The sequence below is a fragment of the Entelurus aequoreus genome, linkage group LG24 (genome assembly GCF_033978785.1).
Source record: "Entelurus aequoreus isolate RoL-2023_Sb linkage group LG24, RoL_Eaeq_v1.1, whole genome shotgun sequence".
Lineage (NCBI taxonomy): Eukaryota > Metazoa > Chordata > Actinopteri > Syngnathiformes > Syngnathidae > Entelurus > Entelurus aequoreus.
Window position 1 is genome coordinate 36,123,824 of NC_084754.1, and position 21,589 is coordinate 36,145,412.

The 21,589-nt window shown below is 42.6% G+C and overlaps 2 protein-coding genes across 4 annotated transcripts in view; both read left to right on the forward strand.

The window, feature by feature from the left end:
• The window catches only part of plxnb2b (plexin b2b), a 629,608-nt gene extending 620,581 nt beyond the window's left edge, over positions 1 to 9,027 (forward strand). The window contains exons 43-46 of one of the 3 annotated variants that reach the window (XR_009824287.1): positions 1,287 to 1,475; positions 1,550 to 1,729; positions 3,336 to 3,499; positions 8,751 to 9,027. The gene's annotated coding sequence lies outside the window, so the exon portion shown is untranslated. The remainder of the gene's footprint in view (positions 1 to 1,286; positions 1,476 to 1,549; positions 1,730 to 3,335; positions 3,500 to 8,750) is intronic. The other 2 variants (XR_009824286.1, XR_009824288.1) reach the window with 2 other exon arrangements.
• Positions 9,028 to 13,926: 4,899 nt separating this feature from the next.
• LOC133641727 (gamma-tubulin complex component 6-like) lies at positions 13,927 to 20,946 on the forward strand. The gene is made up of 6 exons (XM_062035672.1): positions 13,927 to 14,071; positions 14,849 to 14,970; positions 15,052 to 15,115; positions 16,735 to 16,762; positions 20,564 to 20,627; positions 20,710 to 20,946. Exons 1-4 carry the CDS (start codon positions 13,970 to 13,972, stop codon positions 16,744 to 16,746), a joined length of 300 nt encoding a protein of 99 aa, XP_061891656.1. The 5' UTR covers positions 13,927 to 13,969; the 3' UTR covers positions 16,747 to 16,762; positions 20,564 to 20,627; positions 20,710 to 20,946.
• Positions 20,947 to 21,589: the final 643 nt, after the last annotated feature.

A 21,589-nucleotide genomic window follows, 5' to 3' on the forward strand; every position in this document is an offset into this window, starting at 1 on the left:
ACAAGTGTACTCCAAGTTTCTGTAAAGAAGATTGTTACCTTATTCCCCTTGAGTCTACGTGGCCAATGAGGTCATTATTTAAGTAGTATTTTAAATGTGCCTTTCACATTTTTTGTTTGTGTCAGTTCTGACGGCATCTTTGAGATACGCAAATAGACGTGATCAGAATAAATGTCTGTTAAAAACCAAGAATGATTTGAGCTTTGAAGAAACTTGGAGGGGGGTAACACCATTAAAGGGTGTTTTACGTCATGAGCCGGAATTCTCGTAAAATCTCAGACTCCACTTTGGGGAAGATTTTTATTTTCTATTTTTTTAATATACCAGTACCTTCATTTATAAAGTTCAACATTTACAAACATTCTAAAACATGAAATAGTAACAAAAACAATTAAAACAAGTAGAACATGAGTACAATACAGCGCCACAGGGTTGTAGTAGAATATAAAACATATATATGTGTATTTATATCTATGTGTGTAATTATGTATATCCATCCATCCATCCATCTTATTCCGCTTATCCGAGGTCGTGTCGCGGGGGCAGCAGCCTAAGCAGGGAAGCCCAGACATCCCTCTTCCCAGCCAGTTCGTCCAGCTCCTCCCGGGGGATCCCGAGGCGTTCCCAGGCCAGCCGGGAGAGATAGTCTTCCCAACGTGTCCTGGGTCTTCCCCGTGGCCTCCTACCGGTCGGACGTGCCCGAAATACCTCCCTAGGGAGGCGTTCGGGTGGCATCCTGACCAGATGCCCGAACCACCTCATCTGGCTCCTCTCGATGTGGTGGAGCAGCGGCTTTACTTTGAGCTCCTCCCGGATGACAGAGCTTCTCACCCTATCTCTAAGGGAGAGCTCCGCCAACCGGAGGAGGAAACTCATTTCGGCCGCTTGCTTTGACACAGTTTTGTCTCATAATTAAAACGAATGACAGCCAAATGGACTTTGCTGTTTTATTTTCAATGAAACAATAGAAAATACGTACTCATAATGAAATTCAGTTGGCACAGTACAGTAAACTGACAGTTAATATTTAAACATTTAACATGTGACAATTCTGAACAGAAAGAGTTAATGCACATTCAGATAAATTCTTCAAAATTACAATTAAAAACAATTTGGCCGGGGGCCGGGCTGTATATATGCGCACTAATTGACTGAAAGAGCACGCACTTGGCACGATGATGTCATGTTATCGATGGAAAAATGCATTTTTAGACAATATGATTTGCCTGAGCGCCAAGTAGACCCCGACAGTAACAAGCGGTTGCCTTGTTGTTTTTCCTGTCAAGGCGCGGATTCGTACCCGCTTCCCTCCTGCAACTGAGTGTCACAGTTCCTCCTCTGGCTGCTCGCCCGGACACGCGCCCGCTCACGCTGAACGCAGCACGCCCACTCAGCGACAAGCCTGCACACGAGCTGTATAAAGGACCAGTGGACCCAAGGATCCATGCGGGAACTTAGTTTACCCTTTGGATACCGTAAGGCTTATGCTCTCTCTATGCGCTTTTCCCTCGTGTCTGACATCCTTGTTTGTTCTCCCGTGTTTCCGCAGTGTTTCCCTTCCGTTGTCCTGGATCTTGACTGCCTCCCTCGTTTCCCGACTCCTCGCTCGCCCCCTGACACTGACGTCTCTCTCTGCCCCACGGACCCCTCTCGGATCTTGGACCCCTTTTGCCTTGCCCTCTTTGGACTCTGGTGTCTGAGCCGTCGCATCCCCTTGGTAATCATAACAGTAAGTTCCCGACAATTGATTAGGGACCTGACGGCACAGTTCCTTAGCCCCGCCCCCAGTGACTAGTACCGCCCCCTGTGAAATATATATATATATATTTTTTTTTTTTTTTCTCCCTCTTTTTGCCCAATTCACCATGTCTTTTTATTTTTTTCGCTCCACACGGGAGGAGTTGTCTTGTCCTGCCAAACTGTCGTGGAAAGGCTTGTTTAGCAGCAATATGGGCAAGGAAGAATTTTCTCGCCGCCTGGACACCCTCTTTCCACCCTCAGTGTCTGTTCCTCAGTCTGCTGGAAGCGTCTGGAATCCGCCTTTGGAGGGGGGGGTGGTACCGACGGCCGTGCTGGTGAGGTAGCACAGCTGCGGCCAGCAAGACCGCTATCACCGATCTTTAAGTTTGCCTGGCCGCACCCACCAACCACGCTACCAGCACCAGCACCACCAGTCCCTGGGCTAGCGTCCGATCTAGCACATGTCCCCGGGCTAGCGTCTGAGCTAGCACCAGTCCCCAGGCTAGCGTCCGAGCTAGCACCAGTCCCCAGGCTAGCGTCCAAGCTAGCACCAGTCCCCAGGCTAGTCCCCGAGCTAGCACCAGTCCCCAGGCTAGCCTCCGAGCTAGCACCAGTCCCCGAGCTAGCCTCCGAGCTAGCACCAGTTCCCGAGCTAGCCTCCGAGCTAGCACCAGTTCCCGAGCCGCCAACGTCTGCTGCTTCCATGCCTGCATTGCCGATGACATCTTCCTCCATGCCTGCCTCGTCGATGGCGTCCGCTGCTTCCACGCCACCGCTGACGACGTCTTTCTCTTCGCCTCAGGTGACAACGTGCCCTCCTTCTCGTGTCCGGCGGGCCGTACCACGGCGTCACCCTCCTCTTCGTGTCCGGCGGGCCGTACCACGGCGCCATCCTCTTCGTGTCCGGCGGGCCGTACCAAGGCGCCACCCTCCTCTTCGTGTCCGGAGGGCCATACCACGGCGACGCCCTCTTCTTCGTTGCCGGCGGGATGCACCATGGCGCCGCCCTCCTCTTCGTTTCCGGCGGGACGCACCACGGCACCATTCGCGTCCGCCTTACCGACGGCCAAGAAGTCGACCGTTCCTTGGTCGTCCACCTCGCCAGCCGCAGCAGCGGTCTATTAGCTGCCGCCACCAGACTTGTCCCCGATGGCTTCTGAGGCACTTGGGCCGGCGACCCACCACCAGTTCTCCCCTCCGACCTCCCTTACTTTTTGAGTTTGTTTATTTTTTCTACCGTGCCTATCCTGATGCTCCCCGGCGCTTGTCGGGTGCCTCGCTTAAAGGTGGTGTACTGTCACGGCGCGTATTCGTACCCGCTTCCCTCCTGCAACTGAGTGTCACAGTTCCTCCTCTGGCTGCTCGCCCGGACACGCTCACGCTGAGCGCAGCATGCCCACGCAGCTACAAGCCTGCACACAATCGCAATCTGCACACCTGGGACTGATAAGGGACGTGCTGTGTAAAGGACCAGTGGACCCAAGGATCCAGGCGGGAACTTAGTTTACCCTTTGGATATCGTAAGGCTTATGCTCTCTCTCTCTGCGTTTTTCCCTCGTGTCTGACATCCTTCTTTTTCTCCCGTGTTTCCGCAGTGTTTCCCTTCCGTTGCCCTGGATCTCGACTGCCTCCCTCGTTTCCCGACTCCTCGCTCGCCCCCGGACACTGACGTCTCTCTCTGCCCCATGGACCCCTCGCGGATCTTGGACCCCTTTTGCCTTGCCCTCTTTGGACTTGACTGCTTTCTCAACAACACTAGGTAACACACTTCAGATATCTACACACATAGTCTTACACTAAACACTCTTGCATTTTGGTCACACACTCCATTCTATAGTTTAGTTGTATTGTTTACTATATATATATATATATATATATATATATATATATATATATATATATATATATATATATATATATATATATATAATATGTGATGTGGACCCGAGTGGTGGTATATTTAAAATCTAATAAAAATGTTGCTAAAAACAAATATAAAATATTAAGAACCCAATGAAGTGAGAGCAGCTGTCCAAAGTAAGGGAAGATGATTTTGCTTGTTCACAATTTATTATAATATAGCTAAAAACAGTCAAGTAGATAACACTAAAAATACCAATTGGTAAACAATAAAACAGGTGAGGGTACAGCAACGACAGGCGTGGTCAATGTCCTGGCTCCGCCCACTTCCACGGCGTCCTCCTGCACACACAATTAACACGGAGGCAGGCCACAGGGATAAAATATTTTAAAACCAAGGAGACGCTCTCCGGGCTGACGCCACACTTACACGCAAGGCAGGGTTTCCCCTGCCCTTGCTGTAGTTCCACGTCGAAGTCTTGGGTACGCCCACTCTCCTAGCCTGTCAGGACCTACGTGGCGGTACCCGTCCCGTCTCGCTCCGCCTCCTGGTCACTCCCGGGGGTCGCCGCAGGTCTCTGGGTCCCCGACCGCCCCCTGTCCACAGGACCACACAGCCAGCGTACAACGCACGAGCCCGCAAGCCCACAGCCCAAGGCAGTTGGTTGCCCCCACAGATCCACAACAAACGTCACTTACTTCCGAGGCAGAGTTTCCTCTGCCCCTGCGTGTTGTGGGCGTCTTGGGGTTCACTCCGGTAGCCTGCGGGGTCGGCTGTGTAGTCCGGGGGTTCCTTCCCAGCCTGCGCGCGTCCCCCCCCCCCGGTCGCTCTCGGCAAAGCCGGTCGATCCTCTCCGGTGGCTTCCTCCTGCTGTCGCTCTCCTGCCGCTCCTCCCGGTCACCTCTCTTCCTGCTGTCCGTTCTCTTTTAAATGGGTGAAGTGCTAATGCTCTTCAGGTGCGTCTAACTTCAGGTGTCGTGTGATTGGGCACTTTGGTTGTCAGGGGCAACAAGCTAAAAGGGGCGAGTCTTAAAATGCCAGCAAAGTCCACAAGGTGTAAAAACATGCAATTAAAAATACAATCAAATTCTAAAGTATAAAAACATGCAATTAAAAATACAATCAAATTCTAAAATGTAAAAACATGCAATTAAAATCCACAGCAATAAAACACTAAAACATGCATGGCAATTAAACATGAAAAATAAAATCCCCTACTTGTGTCCCATCACATATATATAATAAATTATTGAACATTGAACATACTGGCCTCTGGTGTGTGAGCCGTCACATCTCCTTGGTAATAACATTTCCATTAAGAACAATAAAATGTGTTTTTAGTATAGGTTTGCTGGTTTTAAGAAATGTAATGACGAGCGCATATCATTATGTCAAGATATAATTTACTTCATTTAAGAATATTTTTCAACATATTGAGCAAAAAGTTTTGTTTGTTTTTTTCTACCAAGAAAAGTGCACTTGTTAGTGAGAATATACTTATTTTAAGGTATTTTTGGGTTCATTGAAGTTAGCTCATTTTAATTGTTTTTGGAAAGTCTTGACAAGCCACATTTTCTTGTTCTATTGGCAGATAATTTTGCTTAGTTCAAATACAATACCCCTCATTTTTGTATTTTTTGTTTTGTTTTTGAACACTGACTTTTTGCATATTTTTGTGTATTGTCGGGAAGGGACCTGCGAGACGGCCCATTGCGGCGGTGTGGCGTCACTCGCCCCGGCCGACCGATCGTAAACAAGACAAGACGACCCTTCTGCCCTCGTTGGCCTGCATCGGCGCCTTGCCAATTCGGTTTTTATGTGAAAAAAGTTTTTCTATCATGCTTTTGTGAAACAGTTCAATATCGAAACGTCTCAAAAGCCATCTGATGAGTGCGCAAAAAATGTTTTAGTGATATTTGAGAGGTTTTTTTAAAAATATGGGTGGATATTTAGGTTTTGCGCATTTCTAGGGGTAATGGAAACACAGCTACTGATAGCGTCCGTCATCAACGCTGCCAATATAAAAATACACAAGATGTTAGGTGTGCAAATAGGCGGGTGGCAGGCCTGTCATCTACACTGAAGGTTGAGAAATTGTTGCAGAAAAACGTCAAGTGGGTTCTGACAGCTCAGCATTAAATAGGAATAAAGAAAGATGGTGAAGGCATCACAGACGTGGGAATAACAACACAGGCGAGGCTCATCGATGCATTAACAAACACTTCCTCAATCTTGTGTGCAACCATCATTTAGGTCTTAAACATACAGCTCTTGATGTGCCAATCATCACTTCACTCCCAGCATGCAGCCTGTCCTTGTTTACCATCAGGCTTCTTCTCTGAGTGGATCTACCTTTGGGGAAGCAGGGGGCAATTTGGCGAATTTAAGACGAAAAATAAAAGTAGCACACCCCTGAACTGTGGGTGAATTATGTTGTCCTATTCTTGTATTTTAACTCTGTAGGTTTCTCTTGTTTATGCTTCTTGCAAAAGGGTTTACTAAGTAATTATGCCACATTTTACTGATGTCGCTTAGCCAAATGTATTTGTAAAGTTACGCAGCAATATTTTAGTCGGGAGTGAGGACATATTGTTGGCATTACCCTGCTAAAATGTCTAGTTTGACCGCACGGACCACCATCGACATAATTATATATAATAATATATAATATTGTTATGGTTAGACTAGAGGAGATGACGGCAACAGACACCAGGGCGCGGTAATGTTCAATAATTTATTATATATATAGTCCATCCATCCATCCATCCATCTTCTTCCGCTTATCCGAGGTCGGGTCGCGGGGGCAGCAGCCTAAGCAGGGAAGCCCAGACTTCCCTCTCCCCAGCCACTTCGTCTAGCTCTTCCCGGGGGATCCCGAGGCGTTCCCAGGCCAGCCGGGAGACATAGTCTTCCCAACGTGTCCTGGGTCTTCCCCGTGGCCTCCTACCGTCAATATATATATATATAATAATAATAATAATAAACAATACTAACTAATAAACTACACTAAGGAAATGGAGGTTGTCAAAACCCCAGAGTGTATGTGTGTGAGGCTATGTGTGTAGTTAGCTGAGGTGTGTGTTACCAAGTGTTGTCAAGAGGGAAGGAACACGGAAGTCTGTGTGGCAGGCAGATGATCCAGGGGCGGAAGCGGGGTCGAGAGGCAGGATCCTGAGAGTCGTCGTAGTCCGGGGGCTAGCGAGGAGTCGAGAACCAGGAAGCACGAGGGAGGCAGGGAAGATCCAGGAGCACAAGACGCACAGCTTGACTCGGGGATGCACACAGGGAACTGCGGGGTGAGGGAGGGCACGACAATCAACGCAGGGAAAAACAGAAATCAGGACAGAAGGCAACTAGGAAGCTGGAGACAAGCTTACGGTACGCCAACAGAAGGTTATATTCCGGCGAGGGATGGCAGGTTGTGCAGGCTTAAGAAGACCAGGAAGATCATCACCGACAGGTGCGCTGTAATATAGCCAATTACCAAGTCAATACACAATAATTACATGTAATGCATTATATTGTGCCAAGCATACTTTACATTAGTTTTGGATGATACCACAAATTTAGGTATTGATCCGATACCAAGTAGTTACAGGATCATACATAGGTCATATTCAAAGTCCTAATGTGTCCAGGGACATATTTCCTGAGGAGCAAAGGGTGGTGGTGGACCGGTACTTTTAGAGGCGGTATAGTACCGAATATGATTAATTAGTATCGCGGTACTATACTAATACCGGAATACCGTACAACCCTAGGTCAAACGGTAGAGGGCGGGGCATCGAAATGAAAACAAAAACAATATTTCGGGGCTGTAAATCTAATTTTGAAATGACCATATCCCTGGCTGAACTACTGTTATCAGTTATAGAGGTATTGGAAAAGAACATGATTTCTTAATGCCGTTTGACGTATCAGGGCCATTTAATGATGGCTTGACAGGAAATTATTACATATGGCTCCTTTAAACAAAATATAGTGTTAAGTTGTGAGAAACAGCCGACTGAACGATGCTAAATGACGCCGGGGAGGGGGCTGTACCTAACCAGCATGATAGGACTAGGGTTGCGTGCCATTACCCTTGACAAATCACAAATATACAACTGCACACTGTATTGTGTAGAATTATTTTCCATAATGTAATCTCCTTGTTAAATAGTTCTGGTTTGACTGATAGTCAAATCCATCAATCCACAAATGCAATTCTTCCAGCCCAACAATGGCTAGTTTTGTTTCATATCCATGTTTGGCATTAGCACCCAACAGGTCGAAATAATCAAAAGACATGGCGGCTTAAAAATCACGCAGAAAAGCGTAGGTTTTCACCTCGCCAAGATGGCAGCGACCGTGGGAAACTGGAAGTAGCTCGAAATTGCGTGCCCCCATTGAGAATAAAATCTCTTTAGCAAGAGTGACCTGGCCAAGAGGGCAGCAAAAACAGGTTTCATGAATTCATAGAACAACAACAACAAAAACATAGTGAATAGTGAAAAGTACAAATTACTTACATCGTAACCATAAAATATGCAATGAGTAAAACAATAATTAATTAAATATACAAAAACTAAAAATACATTTTCCTTCAAATCCAGAAAACTAAGAACGTAAGTAAAAAATCAGATGCATTAAAGTGTGGGCACTAGGGTTGTCCTGATACCAATATTTTGATACCGGTACAAAAATGTATTTCGATATTTTCCTAAATAAAAGGGACCACAAAAAATGGCTTTATTTTAACAATGAATTTAACTTTATTTTAATGTGGTACATTAAACATATGTTTATTATTGCAATGTAGTCCTGAAAATAAAATAGTGAACCTGCGAGACCAAATGTCTTTTATTAGTAAGTAAACAAACTGTCACGGCGCGGTCTCGAACCCACAATGCAGCCAGATCCATCGACACGCTGACTGACAGCATGCCAGGACACGCCCCCGCACACGCCGGGCGCTTCACGCCTACGCAACGCCGCAACTGCAGATTTTCAGCGATCAGCACACCTGGCAAAAAAACAGTCGACCCTTGGAACGTCGTTAACTCTTTGTAGTAAGCATTCACGTCTCTGGCTTCCCTCCTGTTGTCCTCACACTTGTTCTCCTTGTCCTCCTTGTTTCCTCGTCTCATGTTCCTTGTCCCTCCCGCAGTACCCGTCATGTCCCGTGTGCTCAAGCTCTGTGCCTCGACCTCCCTCCGGACTTTGGACTGCCTCACTCGATCCTCGAACCCTCGCCTGGACACGGACCTTGTCGCTCCTCTCCTGCCCTCGACCAGCTGCCTGTTTTCGGACTGCCGAAAGATTCATCCATCACGCACTTACAACATCGTCTAGTAACATTCACATGGTTAAAGTCACACATAGTCCTGCAACAAACACATAGAGTAGCATACACCTCACACTCACTCATCAAAGGTTACAATAAACCTGGTAACCTGAGTTTCGTTGTGGTGTCGTCTCCTTCCACCCTTCGCGTACATACTGTAACACAAACAGGCTCCTAATTAGTCTGCTGACGTATGCAGTAACAAATTGTGTCATTTATCATGCTATTATTTTGTCAAAAGTATTAAGGACAAGCTATACATACATAAGCACATACATGCATACACACTTCTCTTTTTCCCCCTTTCTTTTGTAATGTAAATATTCAATACATTTATATATTGTTGCATTTTAGGCAATGGTGTAGTTATAATAGAGTTAAACATTGGTGTTTATTATTAATATTGTTATTTCTATTGGTATTATTGTTTACATTGTAGTGCAATATTGTTCATTTGTTGATAATGTTCTTTTTATCTACTTCAATAGTTGGCTTTTCTTTATCATTCGGTATCATATTTGTACATATAATATTTTATGTATTTTTGTTGTTGGTTTTGTTTTTTGTCGTTGTAGTTGTGGAGGTTGCCCTCCTGGGGGTTCTTCAGACCACCAAGCACCGACATGAGAGCCCGTTTCGGGGTTACAACATTGTTTTATTTTTCAATAAGTCTCTCAGTTGCTTTCCAGCAATTGTCTTTTTCTCTTTCGTTCTCGCTCGCGCTCTGGCTCCAGCCCCAACCCCGTCTCTCCCCCTGGCTGCTGCTTATAACAGAGCGACAGGTGATTAGATAACAAGGCCCAGGTAGGCCATTTACGCACCTGTCGCTGATTTTGAGGCCGGTCCTGGCACACCCCGCTTCACTGCAGGCCCGCAGGCCACGCCCCCCTCCACAGTAGTCTCTCTGTCTTGTCCCCCCTCTGTCTTCTTTTTTTCTTCTTCTTTCTGTCCCCTCCTGCTCAGCTGCGTCAAACACTTAATATATCCAAACATTTAATAAAGTCACATACAAATAAGGCAATTCCGCACTTCTCTTTTGTAAAGTAAATCTGTAGAGCAGATATAGATCATCTACATCAACAATATGATTTGCCTGAGTGGCTGGACAGGACAGATTTTAAAAAATACCAAGCATATATGGATTTTATCATCATTGCACAAGGACAACGAAATGTCATTTTCAGCACAAACCCGTTCAAGATGAGACAAACAAACATTATAAAAGATTACAGAACAGGACCATAAAAGGTGGGAAAAAGGTAGACATGGGGGGGGACAATGAATTTCAAAAAAATCGACCTCAGACTGGACTCCTATCGGGGGGAAGTGAGAAAAAAAGCTTGATAGCAAAACACATATACTGTACATATCACGACATAACTTGGGATTGCAACGAAGGGGGAAGAGGGCGGGCATTCGGCCCGAAGCCACTAGGGGCGCTGCTCGTGTTCCATCACACCACGTGGGGTGAAGTGGCGAAGGCGTGGGATGGAGGGTAGGGCACGTGTGTGTTTAACCTGTATTTTCCGTGGATGCATATGTGTGTACACCTTTAGCGTGTCTCTGTTCCTCGCTTTCGGTGCTCTCGCAAACGCAATCAAAATCAGAATCAGAGGTACTTTACTAATCCCTGAGGGGATATTGAGATTTTCAGCACAATCCCATTCAAGATCAGGCAAACATTACAGGGAGACAGAAATAGGATCGCTGCCAACTTCCAGCACCCCTTACAAAAAAAGATGAGAAACAAGTAAACGCTGGGTGGGGGGGAGTAAAGAAATATCCAGTCAAAGGCTGGACTCCAGGGAGGGGTCCAGACTGAGGCCATGGAAAAAAAATCATAGCCATAGTACACATAAACATGTTACATAGAATCAACAAAACTTGCAACAGAAGAGAGGGAGTGGCCCGCTGCTGCTGTATACTACTCAGCCTTCCATTGCCCCTAAAGGGAATCAAGCGGTGGTGAAGGCGTGGTGTGGGGCTGGGGAGGTGTGTGTGCATATGCCCAGTAGCACAGCCAGTCAACAAGTCAACAACAACAGATGGGGAAGGAGTTTGTTGCGTCTTCACGGCACTGTTCTCCGGGAGAGTCTCCGAGCAGCGACCTTGCCACGTCCTTGCAGCCAGTGGAAACAATCCAGATTTCAATGTTTGTGTTTGAGCGAGGAAAAACTAATTGAAACTACTCTTCATTGTCTATTTCTGGTCCGCAAATTCACTTCACTATCAGAGCAGCCGGCGTCTCCAGATGCTGCTAAAGTTCGAAAGATAGTCCAAAATTGCAGAAGTCTGAGTGCCCACAGTTGCTGGCATCCGTCAATCATTTGTGGCAGCTTTAGGGTACTTTGAACGGTTGCCAGCATCTTCCGATTTGTCGATACTGTCATGAAGTGGTGGTGACGAACCCCAAGATGCAGAGATGACAGGCTCGGTACAAGAAAACATGGTTTTAATGTTAAAAAAAAAGCAAGGAAAACACAAACCAGAAACCAGGAAACAGCAAACAGGGACAGGAGTCAGGATCCAGTGAATAGCTCACAGCATTCAGAAACAGGCAGCCCACAGCATACAGCAAACAATACTCCAGCACTGACTGGAGGGCAAGGCAGGTATAAATAGCAGCCGACTGATTGACACCAGGTGTGGCCAGGTGCCAATCAGTCGCAGCCGAGGGGAACAGCGCTAAGGGAGGCAAGCAGGAAACTGAACAAAAATAAGAGCGCTGACAGGAAATAACACAAACAGAGGTAAAACTCTGACAGATACACCAGAACCACGCTTACTCCAATCAGCTAATGTCCTGGTATCATGATTCCGAATAGGTAGATGTCTTCAACGTCCTCGATCTGAAAAGGTCGCCAGGCACTCTGCAATTCTCTTCTACCACTACAGAAGCTCAAAAAATAACCCATTGCGTAAAAAAAAAAAAAACCCTGTTTATAAACAGGCATGTGATTTGAACTTAATGAAAAAGACTGAAAATAAGCCGGGGATCTGGGGGCCGCAGGTGATGCCCTGGTGGGGGGACATGTGGGGCAATATAATTATAGCCAATTTCTGTCTCTTCGACTCCCTCTCCACTTCTAAATGCTCCAAATGTAAAAATCATGCAAACATCATAAATAGTACAAACAATGTGTATTCTATTAGCTAACTTTCTTTCTTTCAATAGCCATTTGTGACTAATAGCATGAAATTACAAATATCTTGCAGTCATGTTGTTTATGTTTCAAAATGATTCAACTATTCAATGTCAAAATATAAATATATATACAGTATATAAATATATATATATATATATATATATATATATATATATATATATATATATATATATATATATATATACATATATATATATATATATATATATATATATATATATATATTTTTTTTCTGTAGGAGAACAAACATGACACAAACCTTCCTAATTGTTAGCAATCCCACTGTTATGTTATACATGCTTCACTGATGACAGTATTTGGCAAGCACCGTTTTGTCCTACTAATTTTAGCGGTCCTTGAACTCACCGTAGTTTGTTTACATGTACAACTTTCTCCGACCATGCCAAAGAAAGACGTGTTTTATGCCACTCATTCTTTCTCATTTTGTCCACCAAACGTTTTATGCTGTGCGAAAATGCACAAAGGTGAGCTTTGTTGATGTTATTGACTTGTTTGAGTGCTAATCAGGCATATTTGGTTGACTGCAAGCTCATCAATGCTAACATGCTATTTAAGCTAGCTGTATGTACATATTGCATCATTATGCCTCGTTTGTAGCTATATTTGAGCTCCTTTAATTTCCTTTACTTATGTCCTCTGTGTATTTAATTTATTATTGCATGTCTCATGAAACATTATCTGTATGTAATATTGGCTGCATTTATCATAGTTGTTTGTGTGCCGTGTTGTTCCAGACCACAGCAAACATTACCCAGCTTGCAAAGATGATAATCAATCCATTAGAAGAAGACCTTTCCTTTAACTTGGACACCATCTATACCTTTGACCATTCTAAGACAGTAATTTCCAGAAGTTATCTCATTCTGTGAGAAGCCTCCATTTTACTAATGTTTTCCAATGTTGTAAAAATGTGTAGAATATAAATGTAAATACAACATTTCTGTCAACGAAGATTTGCGTCAGCTTTTGATAGTAGGTTAATATAGCTAATATAGACACTTACATCATGTGTTGTCTTCATTATAACACTTACGTAACACTTTTAATTTTTTGCATCTCCAGACAGATTTACTACAGATCTACTTTATTTTTGGTCCAATATGGTTCTTTCAACATTTTGGGTTGCCGACCCCTGTAGTAAACCAACCAACCAATCATGGATGTTTTTATACGTAAACCAACCAATCATCATCGATGTTTCCCATATATTTTCTCCCCTGCCCGTGGAGTTGCTTCGCTACATGCTTTGATTTTTAAGTTCATAATTTTTAATGGAAAACCGTAGTTTTTACAACTGGATTATCAAAAACTGTAGTCATTACGGGAAAACCGTTGTTGTTGGCAGGTATGGCAAAGAGATGGATCAAGATTTTAACACACATTGTAGTTTGGAAAAAACAAAGAAAAACGGAAAATATTTTTTTCATATTTTTACAGAGATAAAAAAGACGGATTTCCGACTATAGACAGAAAAATCACATGCCTGTATAAACCAAGTTTTTTCCTTATAGGCTGCTGGGCACACCTGCACACCTTATGCTGTCATGTAAAGTCGTGCTGTTTTGTGTTTGTGATGTGAGCGGAGTTGCATTTCCAGATATTCTTTACGTCCCAGAAGAGAGCTGATCTGGTACTTCTCATAAAACATCCATAAGAAGGACAACAAACATCAAAGAGTAGAATATAATCTCCTATCATGAAACAATATGGATGTGACTGAGTGAAATGTGATTTTACCTTTTTGTTTGCGCTTTTCCATTAGATGTTATTAAACTGAATAGGTTTTCATCTTGTTTGTGGATTTTCTTCGACGTCCGGCCTGGTGTGTGTGTGTCAGGTACCTCTCCGGAGAGTATGTCTCGTCTTTTGGAGGAGCTTGCCCAGTACGGTACCTACTACCTGAGGCTGAGCCGCTTCTCGCTGCAGAGTGCTGACAAGAAGGGCCTGGTCTTCCAGGTAGGTTTGGGTCACCAGGGTCAGGTATTATGAACTGGTCCTGTATTACTAATTTCAACTATTTTTGTCCTTGTGCTTTTGAACTTCAACATTTTGCATTTTGTGCACATTAACCTGCTCTCGGCTCACACGTATTACTGTTATGACATCATTAAATAAGAACAATTTCTCTGGTGGATCATTAAAGTTTGTCTAAGTCTAAATAGTATATTTTGCACAGCCTAGCAGGTAACTAGCGGTAATGTGCATTAGAACTCATTCCCCAGTGCTTCACATGTTGCTATTTTTCAACCAACCCTGCTTTTCATGCTTGAAGTACTTTGTGATCATTTATCAGTATTGAATGTTCTACATTTAAAGAGACCTATAATGAATTTCATCTTTTCTGACCTATAAATGTTACAATGTTGGATACTTGTGTTAAACAATGTATCAAATCATAAAATGTATGCATATTGGCGTGAGTTTGTCACAGCAACGTCACAGCGAGGTGGACGTCTTTGGACATTCCATTTGCAATCTGGGAATACCTCCAGAATCAAGCGTCTTGCAGCCGACTCAACAAGGGGTTATAAGGTAGGTAGGTAGGTAGGTAGGTCTTTATTGTCATTGCACAAGTACAACAAAACTTTGTTTTCAGCACAGTGACTGTGGAGCAGACTGTAAATACACCAAAGCATATCTATTCCATATTGTCAGAGCGCAAGGGAGTGTTTTAAAAGTAGATTAAAATCATCATGATGTGTCACCTTGAATGATATCATGTGTGTCTGAAAGGCGTTCACTGGAGGTCTGAGGAAGTACTTGCATTACTACAGAGCGTGTGTTCTCAGCACGCCGGCCACACTGAGCCTGCTGACCATTGGCCTCCTCTTCCGCAAAGTGGGCCGACAGCTCAGGTGAAATAAATTGTATTCCCTTTTGTGCCTTTGGCTTTAATTTCCATGCTTTTAAACATGAATTTCTACTTTCATCTAAAGGTATCTGTGGGAACTGTGCCGCGTTGACGAGCCTGCGGTTGCCGACCAGGCCTCCTTCCCTGTGGTGAGTGCCTTTTATCTGCACTCTGCTCACCTCGTCGTTTACATGGGATGCCGCGGCTTTGCGCAGGGCGTCAAGCTTCTCTCTTACCTGTACAAGGAAGCCCAGAACAACTGCAGCAACGAGAACTACCCGGTCCTGCCGTCACTCCTCAAGAGCAGCTGTGAACCATACACCAGGTCAGCAGCGCACACGCTGCCATAGGCACCGATCTACATTTCTGCCAGTGGGTGCTCGGACGGGCGGTAAATCAAGCGCTTGGTTTAACGTCATTTTCCCTCTCTTCCCGCCGTGCGTTTAAGAGCGCACTGCTGTGTTCAGATGGCGACAGGTGTGGACAATATTGGAGACAGAAACACTTGTCCCAACACTAAGGCTATGTCTAAGGGATAACCCCTTAAACGAATAATTATTTAGCCTAATCCCCGTTTAAGGTCCCCCCTCCTCTGACAATTTTTTACACGGGTAAGTGCGCCGTCTATTTCTTAAATCTCCGGCTCTTAGCTTGGTATGGACTCATTGATCGTTTACAAACTGAGTTCGGAGAGTAAGTGACGCCAGAAAGACCGCGCCCCAAACAGGAGGTGACGTCAGAAAGAACACGCCACAGCCAGCTTCATAATAAAGCGGTTTCGTAACTCGGAGGTAACCACTGGAAATATGGAGGCGAGTCATCCAGACATGCCCGTGTTTCTCCTTCCGTCTGTCATGTGGAAATCCCACATGAATACCTTAAGTCTTAAGAGAAAGCGATTGCAGCTATTTCAGATACAACACATCTCAGACCGCAAGAGAACTTTCTAATGTCGAGGTCAGTTATGATTGTACTTACCGAACAACTGTGTCCATTTGTCGAAGGAGAAACAACGAGAATGCAGGCTCTCGTGGATGTGATAAAAAATGTAGTGTTTGCTTTGTATTACCTGGCTGTCGAGGTAAGACTACGGAAAATGGCGAATGCCTTTGGACTGGCAAAGCAGACTGTATCAGTTATTGTCCGCCATGTATGTTGCGGACTCAAAGTCTAGGTCCAGAGTATATAATGCCACCAAAAACGAATGGACAATGAAGGTGAAGGCAAAAGAGTGAGGAATGTCCTGACCAAATATCTAGATCCCGAGATTGATTGTTGTAAAATGTTCTTAGTCACATTGTGTACTTTCACGTGTCCAATAAAGATTTTATTAATTTATGATGTCTCAGGTGTGATTCACTACAATAGGGCCCCACAGCACACTGGATTCCAGTTAATTGAAATACCACAACACTGGATGTTGTTCAGATAAGTTAAATTTAAGAACTTGCACACAAAGCAACACTCGCATGCGTATTAGGTCGCGTTGCGCCGGCTGACCGAGGGGGAGAGGGGGTCTTAACGACCATTGTGTGTGTGTGTGTGGACAAGGATAAGGTTAGGTGGGATTTACCCTTGATATCCTTAGCCCCTGTAGAAGGGGCCTGAGCATGCACGGTTTTTGCTTGGTGGTGAGAAAGTTTTGCCATCTATCCCACGTGTGTGCTCGGGCCCCCAAGCACCCACGGGATCGGCGCCTATGCACGCCGCCATCTTATTGAATAAACATACCAGACCATACTGCTTTTGTCTTGACTGTGTGTCTTAGGTTCGTGTCTGACTGGGTGTACAGAGGCGTTTTCAAATTTCAGGTTTATTATTCTTCGGTCAATCGTCAACAAAATAAACAAACAGTTGTACATTCTTAAATTGAAAATGAAAATGTTGCAGACCGAAAGGGTTTAGGCTGAAGTTGAACACTTATTGCGCCTAACCCTATAAACAATGTCAAGTACAAAATAAACTTCCGAAAATTATTGAATGTCCAGTGTACAACATATTATAAATACACATTATACATAACATAAACACAGTTCAATTATATACACAGTAAAGGCATGTGAAATATCCTTGTAGACATGTTAAACCTTTGTACCAATTTATATACTGTATACAAACAATTGTACTTCCATTATTATTTATAACCCACATTTAGTATTTGAATTAACATTGATCATAGTATTAACTACTGTGTTGATTCTAGAGTGATATATTTTTTCAAGACATTGGTCTTAAAGTGTTTTTTAAATGTGTGAATAGAACTGGAACATTTTAAGGAATCATCCAAGCTGTTCCACAGTTGAACCCCCCTGACAGAAACACATCTACTTTTTAAGCTTGTTCTTATCTTAGCTTTCTGGAAGACAGCTGAACCTCTGAGGTCATAGGGATTCTCTCTGGGTTTAAACCTCTCCTGTAGACACCCAGGCAGCATGTGGTTATGAGCTTTGTACGTCACAATAGCAGTGTTGAGGTCAACAAGATCGTGCAGTTTTAATGTTTTTAATTTAATAAACAGAGCATTGGTATGGTCATGATAATCTGCATAATTTACAATTCTAATCGCTTTCTTTTGAAGTAAGAATATAGATTTAATGTTTGTTTTGTAATTGTTACCCCAGATTTCGACACAATAATTAATTAATTAACAAAAGAATTATATAACATGATAAGAGCCTTTTGATTTACGGAGTTTTTTATTTTATGTAACATAGCAATATTTTTTGCCATCTTTGTCTTAAGTATATTTATGTGCAGTTTCCAATTTAATTTATCATCTATATGGATTCCCAAAAATTTTGTTGAATACACCCTTTCTATCTCCATATCATCAATTCTTATATGACACTGTTTGTTATTTTTCCTATTTCCAAAAATTATATGTTTTGTTTTATTTAGGTTGATTGATAGTTTATTGGCATCAAACCATTGCTTTAGTATGTGGAGTTCACTCTCTACAGTCCCTAAGAGATGGCCAAGGTCTTGCCCAGAACAGTACAGACTTGTATCATCAGCAAAGAGAATACAGTTGAGTTTTTTAAAGATTTTACAGATATCATTAATGTACAATAAAAACAATTTTGGTCCCAATACAGAACCTTGGGGTACTCCATGTGTTATAATCTTTTTATCTGAATCTACATTATTCATATGCACGTACTGTTCTCTGCCACCAAGATAACTCTTCAACCAGTCATGAGCAAGACCTCTAAAACCATACCTCTGCATTTTGTTTAAAAGTAATGTATGATCGATGGTGTCAAAGGCCTTGCTCAGGTCAATAAAAACGGCAACAACAAACTCCCTCTTATCAATTGCAGTGGTTACCTCCTCAACTAGTTCCATCACTGCCATGGAAGAGGACCTGTTTGGTCGAAAGCCGTATTGGTGTTCACTTAGCAAGTGATGCTTGTCAATAAAACTGTCTAATCTTGACACAAATAACTTTTCAAGGATTTTTGAAAATTGTGAGAGTATAGAAATAGGCCTTTAGTTGGTGAACTGATGCTTATCTCCACTTTTGAAGATGGGAATAACTTTTGCCGTTTTCATTTTCTTTGGGAAAACACCTTTTATAAAAGAAATATTACATACATAAGTGAAGGGAACAGCTATAAAATCAACAATTTCCCCGATCAGAGAAAAGTCCAAGTCACAGCAGTCTGTTGACTTCTTGTTTTCTTGAGAATTTACAATTTCTGTGATTTCACTTTCATGGACGGGGGAAATAAAAAACGATTCTAAGTTGCTTTGAATGGTATGTTCATTAAATTTGACACTGTTTTCGGGTTGTACAATTTCATTTGCTAAATTAGGTCCAACATTCACAAAGAAGGTGTTAAAAGCATCCGTTATTTCCTTAGGGTCATTTAGAGTTTGATTATTTTCTATGAAATAGCTTGGATGTTCCTTATTTGTCATGTTTTTTTTAATGATACCATTCAAAACTTTCCACGTACCCTGGATGCTATTTTTATGTTGTTCTAATAGGTTACAGTAATATGTTCTTTTGCTGTGTTTTATTATTTGTGTTAACTTATTTTTATACGTTTTATATTTGTGTTCAGTTTCTTTGGTTCTGTGCTTTAAATGTCTTCTGTAAAGATAATTTTTCTTTTTGCAGGACTTCAATAGTCCCTTTGTGATCCATGGTTTGTCCTTAACAGTGCTGTCCTTAATGTAATGTTTTTTCATTGGACAGTGCTTATCATACAATGTTATGAAAATGTTGAGAAAATGTTCGTATGCCTCATCTGGGTCTGTGGAGGTGTAAACCTCCCCCCAGTCTTGAGCACATAACTCAGACTTGAATGCTGCCATAGTTTCTGGCGTTTGATGTCTAACAAATCTATATTGAACTGCTTTTTTGGTCCCTCTCTGATCAAAGAAATTGTGGAAAATACTGAATACAGGTAGATGATCACTTATGTCATTGAGTAGTAGTCCTGCTGTTATTTGATTCTCAGGTTGATTGGTGAAAATGTTATCTATCAGTGTGGCAAAGTCTACTGTTATTCTGGTAGGTTTTATGATAAGGGGAAAAAAATTATTACTGTACAATCCTGTTATAAAATCGGTTGTTTTGGTACTGTCCATGGGATTCAGAAGATTAATATTAAAATCACCGCACACAATATGGAGCTTGTTTGACTTATTAAACAAATAGTCCAATTTTTGATTAAATGTGTCTAGACATGATCCAGGTGTTCTATAAACACAACTAACATTTATTTTTTTTGATTTTTCTACTTCAATTTCTACAGTAATACATTCAAAAATTCCAGCTATAGCAGTTGATTTGCTGTCAATTTTCCAACATTTTAAATCATGATTTACAAAAAGTGCTACTCCTCCTCCCCTTTTTCCAACTCTGTTTGTGGTGAATAATTCATAACCATCCAATCTCATATCACAACACTTGTTCTCATCGAGCCAAGTCTCTGAGACTGCAACAATACTAAATTTTTTGAACTGGCTCAGATATTCACTAATATTGTCAACATTTTTATACAAGCTTCGGCTATTAAAATGTATTACAGTAAAAGATTTGTCCATATTCACACATTTAAATTGTTAGTGTGTGTAGTACTCACAGTTTCTGGTAATGTTATTGTAAAGATTGCAGTCTGGATCTATATCACTGCCAAACTCATTTGAATTACAGTTATAATTGATGTTGTCATAAAAATCTAGTTGAATATGATTATAATTATTATACAGTTCTCTACTATGAATATTATCAGTACTTCTACATTCAGATTCCTTATTACCAATATTAGTAAAGATATTTTTTAATTCACTTTCCATTATATTTTAATTTATTTTTCTTTGTACAAATGACACATTTGTATCCACCTCCAGTGAAACATTTACACTAAACACACACACACACACACTTAATATGATTATATAGTTCAGGTCTTAAACTCACTGTGACTCATAAACACACTTTGTTGATGAGACCGTTATGGAGAGTCTTTATACGCCTTGATGTAGCTGTCTGCCTCGGCTACTGTTCCGAGCCAAACGCGGATGCCGTCCGTCTGTGTGATGCGGACCTTGGCCGGGTAAAGTAGCGAGGGTTTGAGTCCCATCTTGTTTTACGAGATGTTTACAGAGAGTTCATGATCCAAGTCAATAAAGAGTACCTCAGCGTGAGAGGTGAGACTCGGACAAAGTTTTTGTTGCTAAATTCTGCGCTCACTACACAGCATTGACAGCGTCCATTTTTTATGTTTTCCAGTTATGTTTTTTCAGATTAGTTCTGCCCAAACCACCTCTGTCTGCCTAGGACGGGGGTCAGCAACCCGCGGCCCTGGAGCCACAAGCGGCTCTCTAGCGCCGCCCTAGTGGCTCCCTGGAGCTTTTTCAAAAATGTATGAAAATGGGAAAAGATGAGGGAAAAAAAGGTTTTTTTTGTTTTAATATGGTTTCTGTAGGAGAACAAACATGACACAAACCGTCCTAATTGTCAGAAATCTCAATGTTTATATTAAAAATGCTTCACTGATGAGAGTATTTGGCGCCCTCCATTTTGTCCTACTAATTTCGGAAGTCCTTGAAAGCACCGTAGTTTGTTTACATGTACAACTTTCTCCGACGCTGCTACAGAAAGACGTGTTTTATGTCACTCCTTTTTTGTCCCATTTTGTCCACCAAACTTTGTATGCTGTGTGTGAATGCACAAAGGTGAGCTTTGTTGATGTTATTGACTTGTTAGAGTGCTAATCAGACATGCTGTACATGGTCACTGCATAGCATGTTACCTAATCGATGCTAACATGCTTTTTATGCTAGCTGTATGTACATAATGCATCATTATGCCTCGTATTTTATGTATATTTGAGGTAATTTTATTTGCAGTTTCCTTTTCCTTCAACTTGAATACACACCTACTCAGTGGCCTAGTGGTTAGAGTGTCTGCCCTGAGATCGGTAGGTTGTGAGTTCAAACCCCGACTATACAAAGACTATAAAAATGGGACCCGTTACCTCCCTGCTTGGCACTCAACATCAAGGGTTGGAATTGGGGGTTAAATCACCAAAAATGATGCTCCCCTCACCTCCCAGGGGGTGAACAAGAGGATGGGTCAAATTTCACCACACCTAGTGTGTGTGTGACAA

Bases quoted from the DNA above. Each gene is read 5' to 3' on its own strand.
- LOC133641727 (XM_062035672.1), top strand. From the start codon at position 13,970: ATGTCTCGTCTTTTGGAGGAGCTTGCCCAGTACGGTACCTACTACCTG. The intron at 14,072-14,848 runs GTAGGTTTGGGT...TGTGTCTGAAAG, and splicing joins AGAAGGGCCTGGTCTTCCAG to GCGTTCACTGGAGGTCTGAG. The intron at 14,971-15,051 runs GTGAAATAAATT...TTTCATCTAAAG, and splicing joins AAAGTGGGCCGACAGCTCAG to GTATCTGTGGGAACTGTGCC.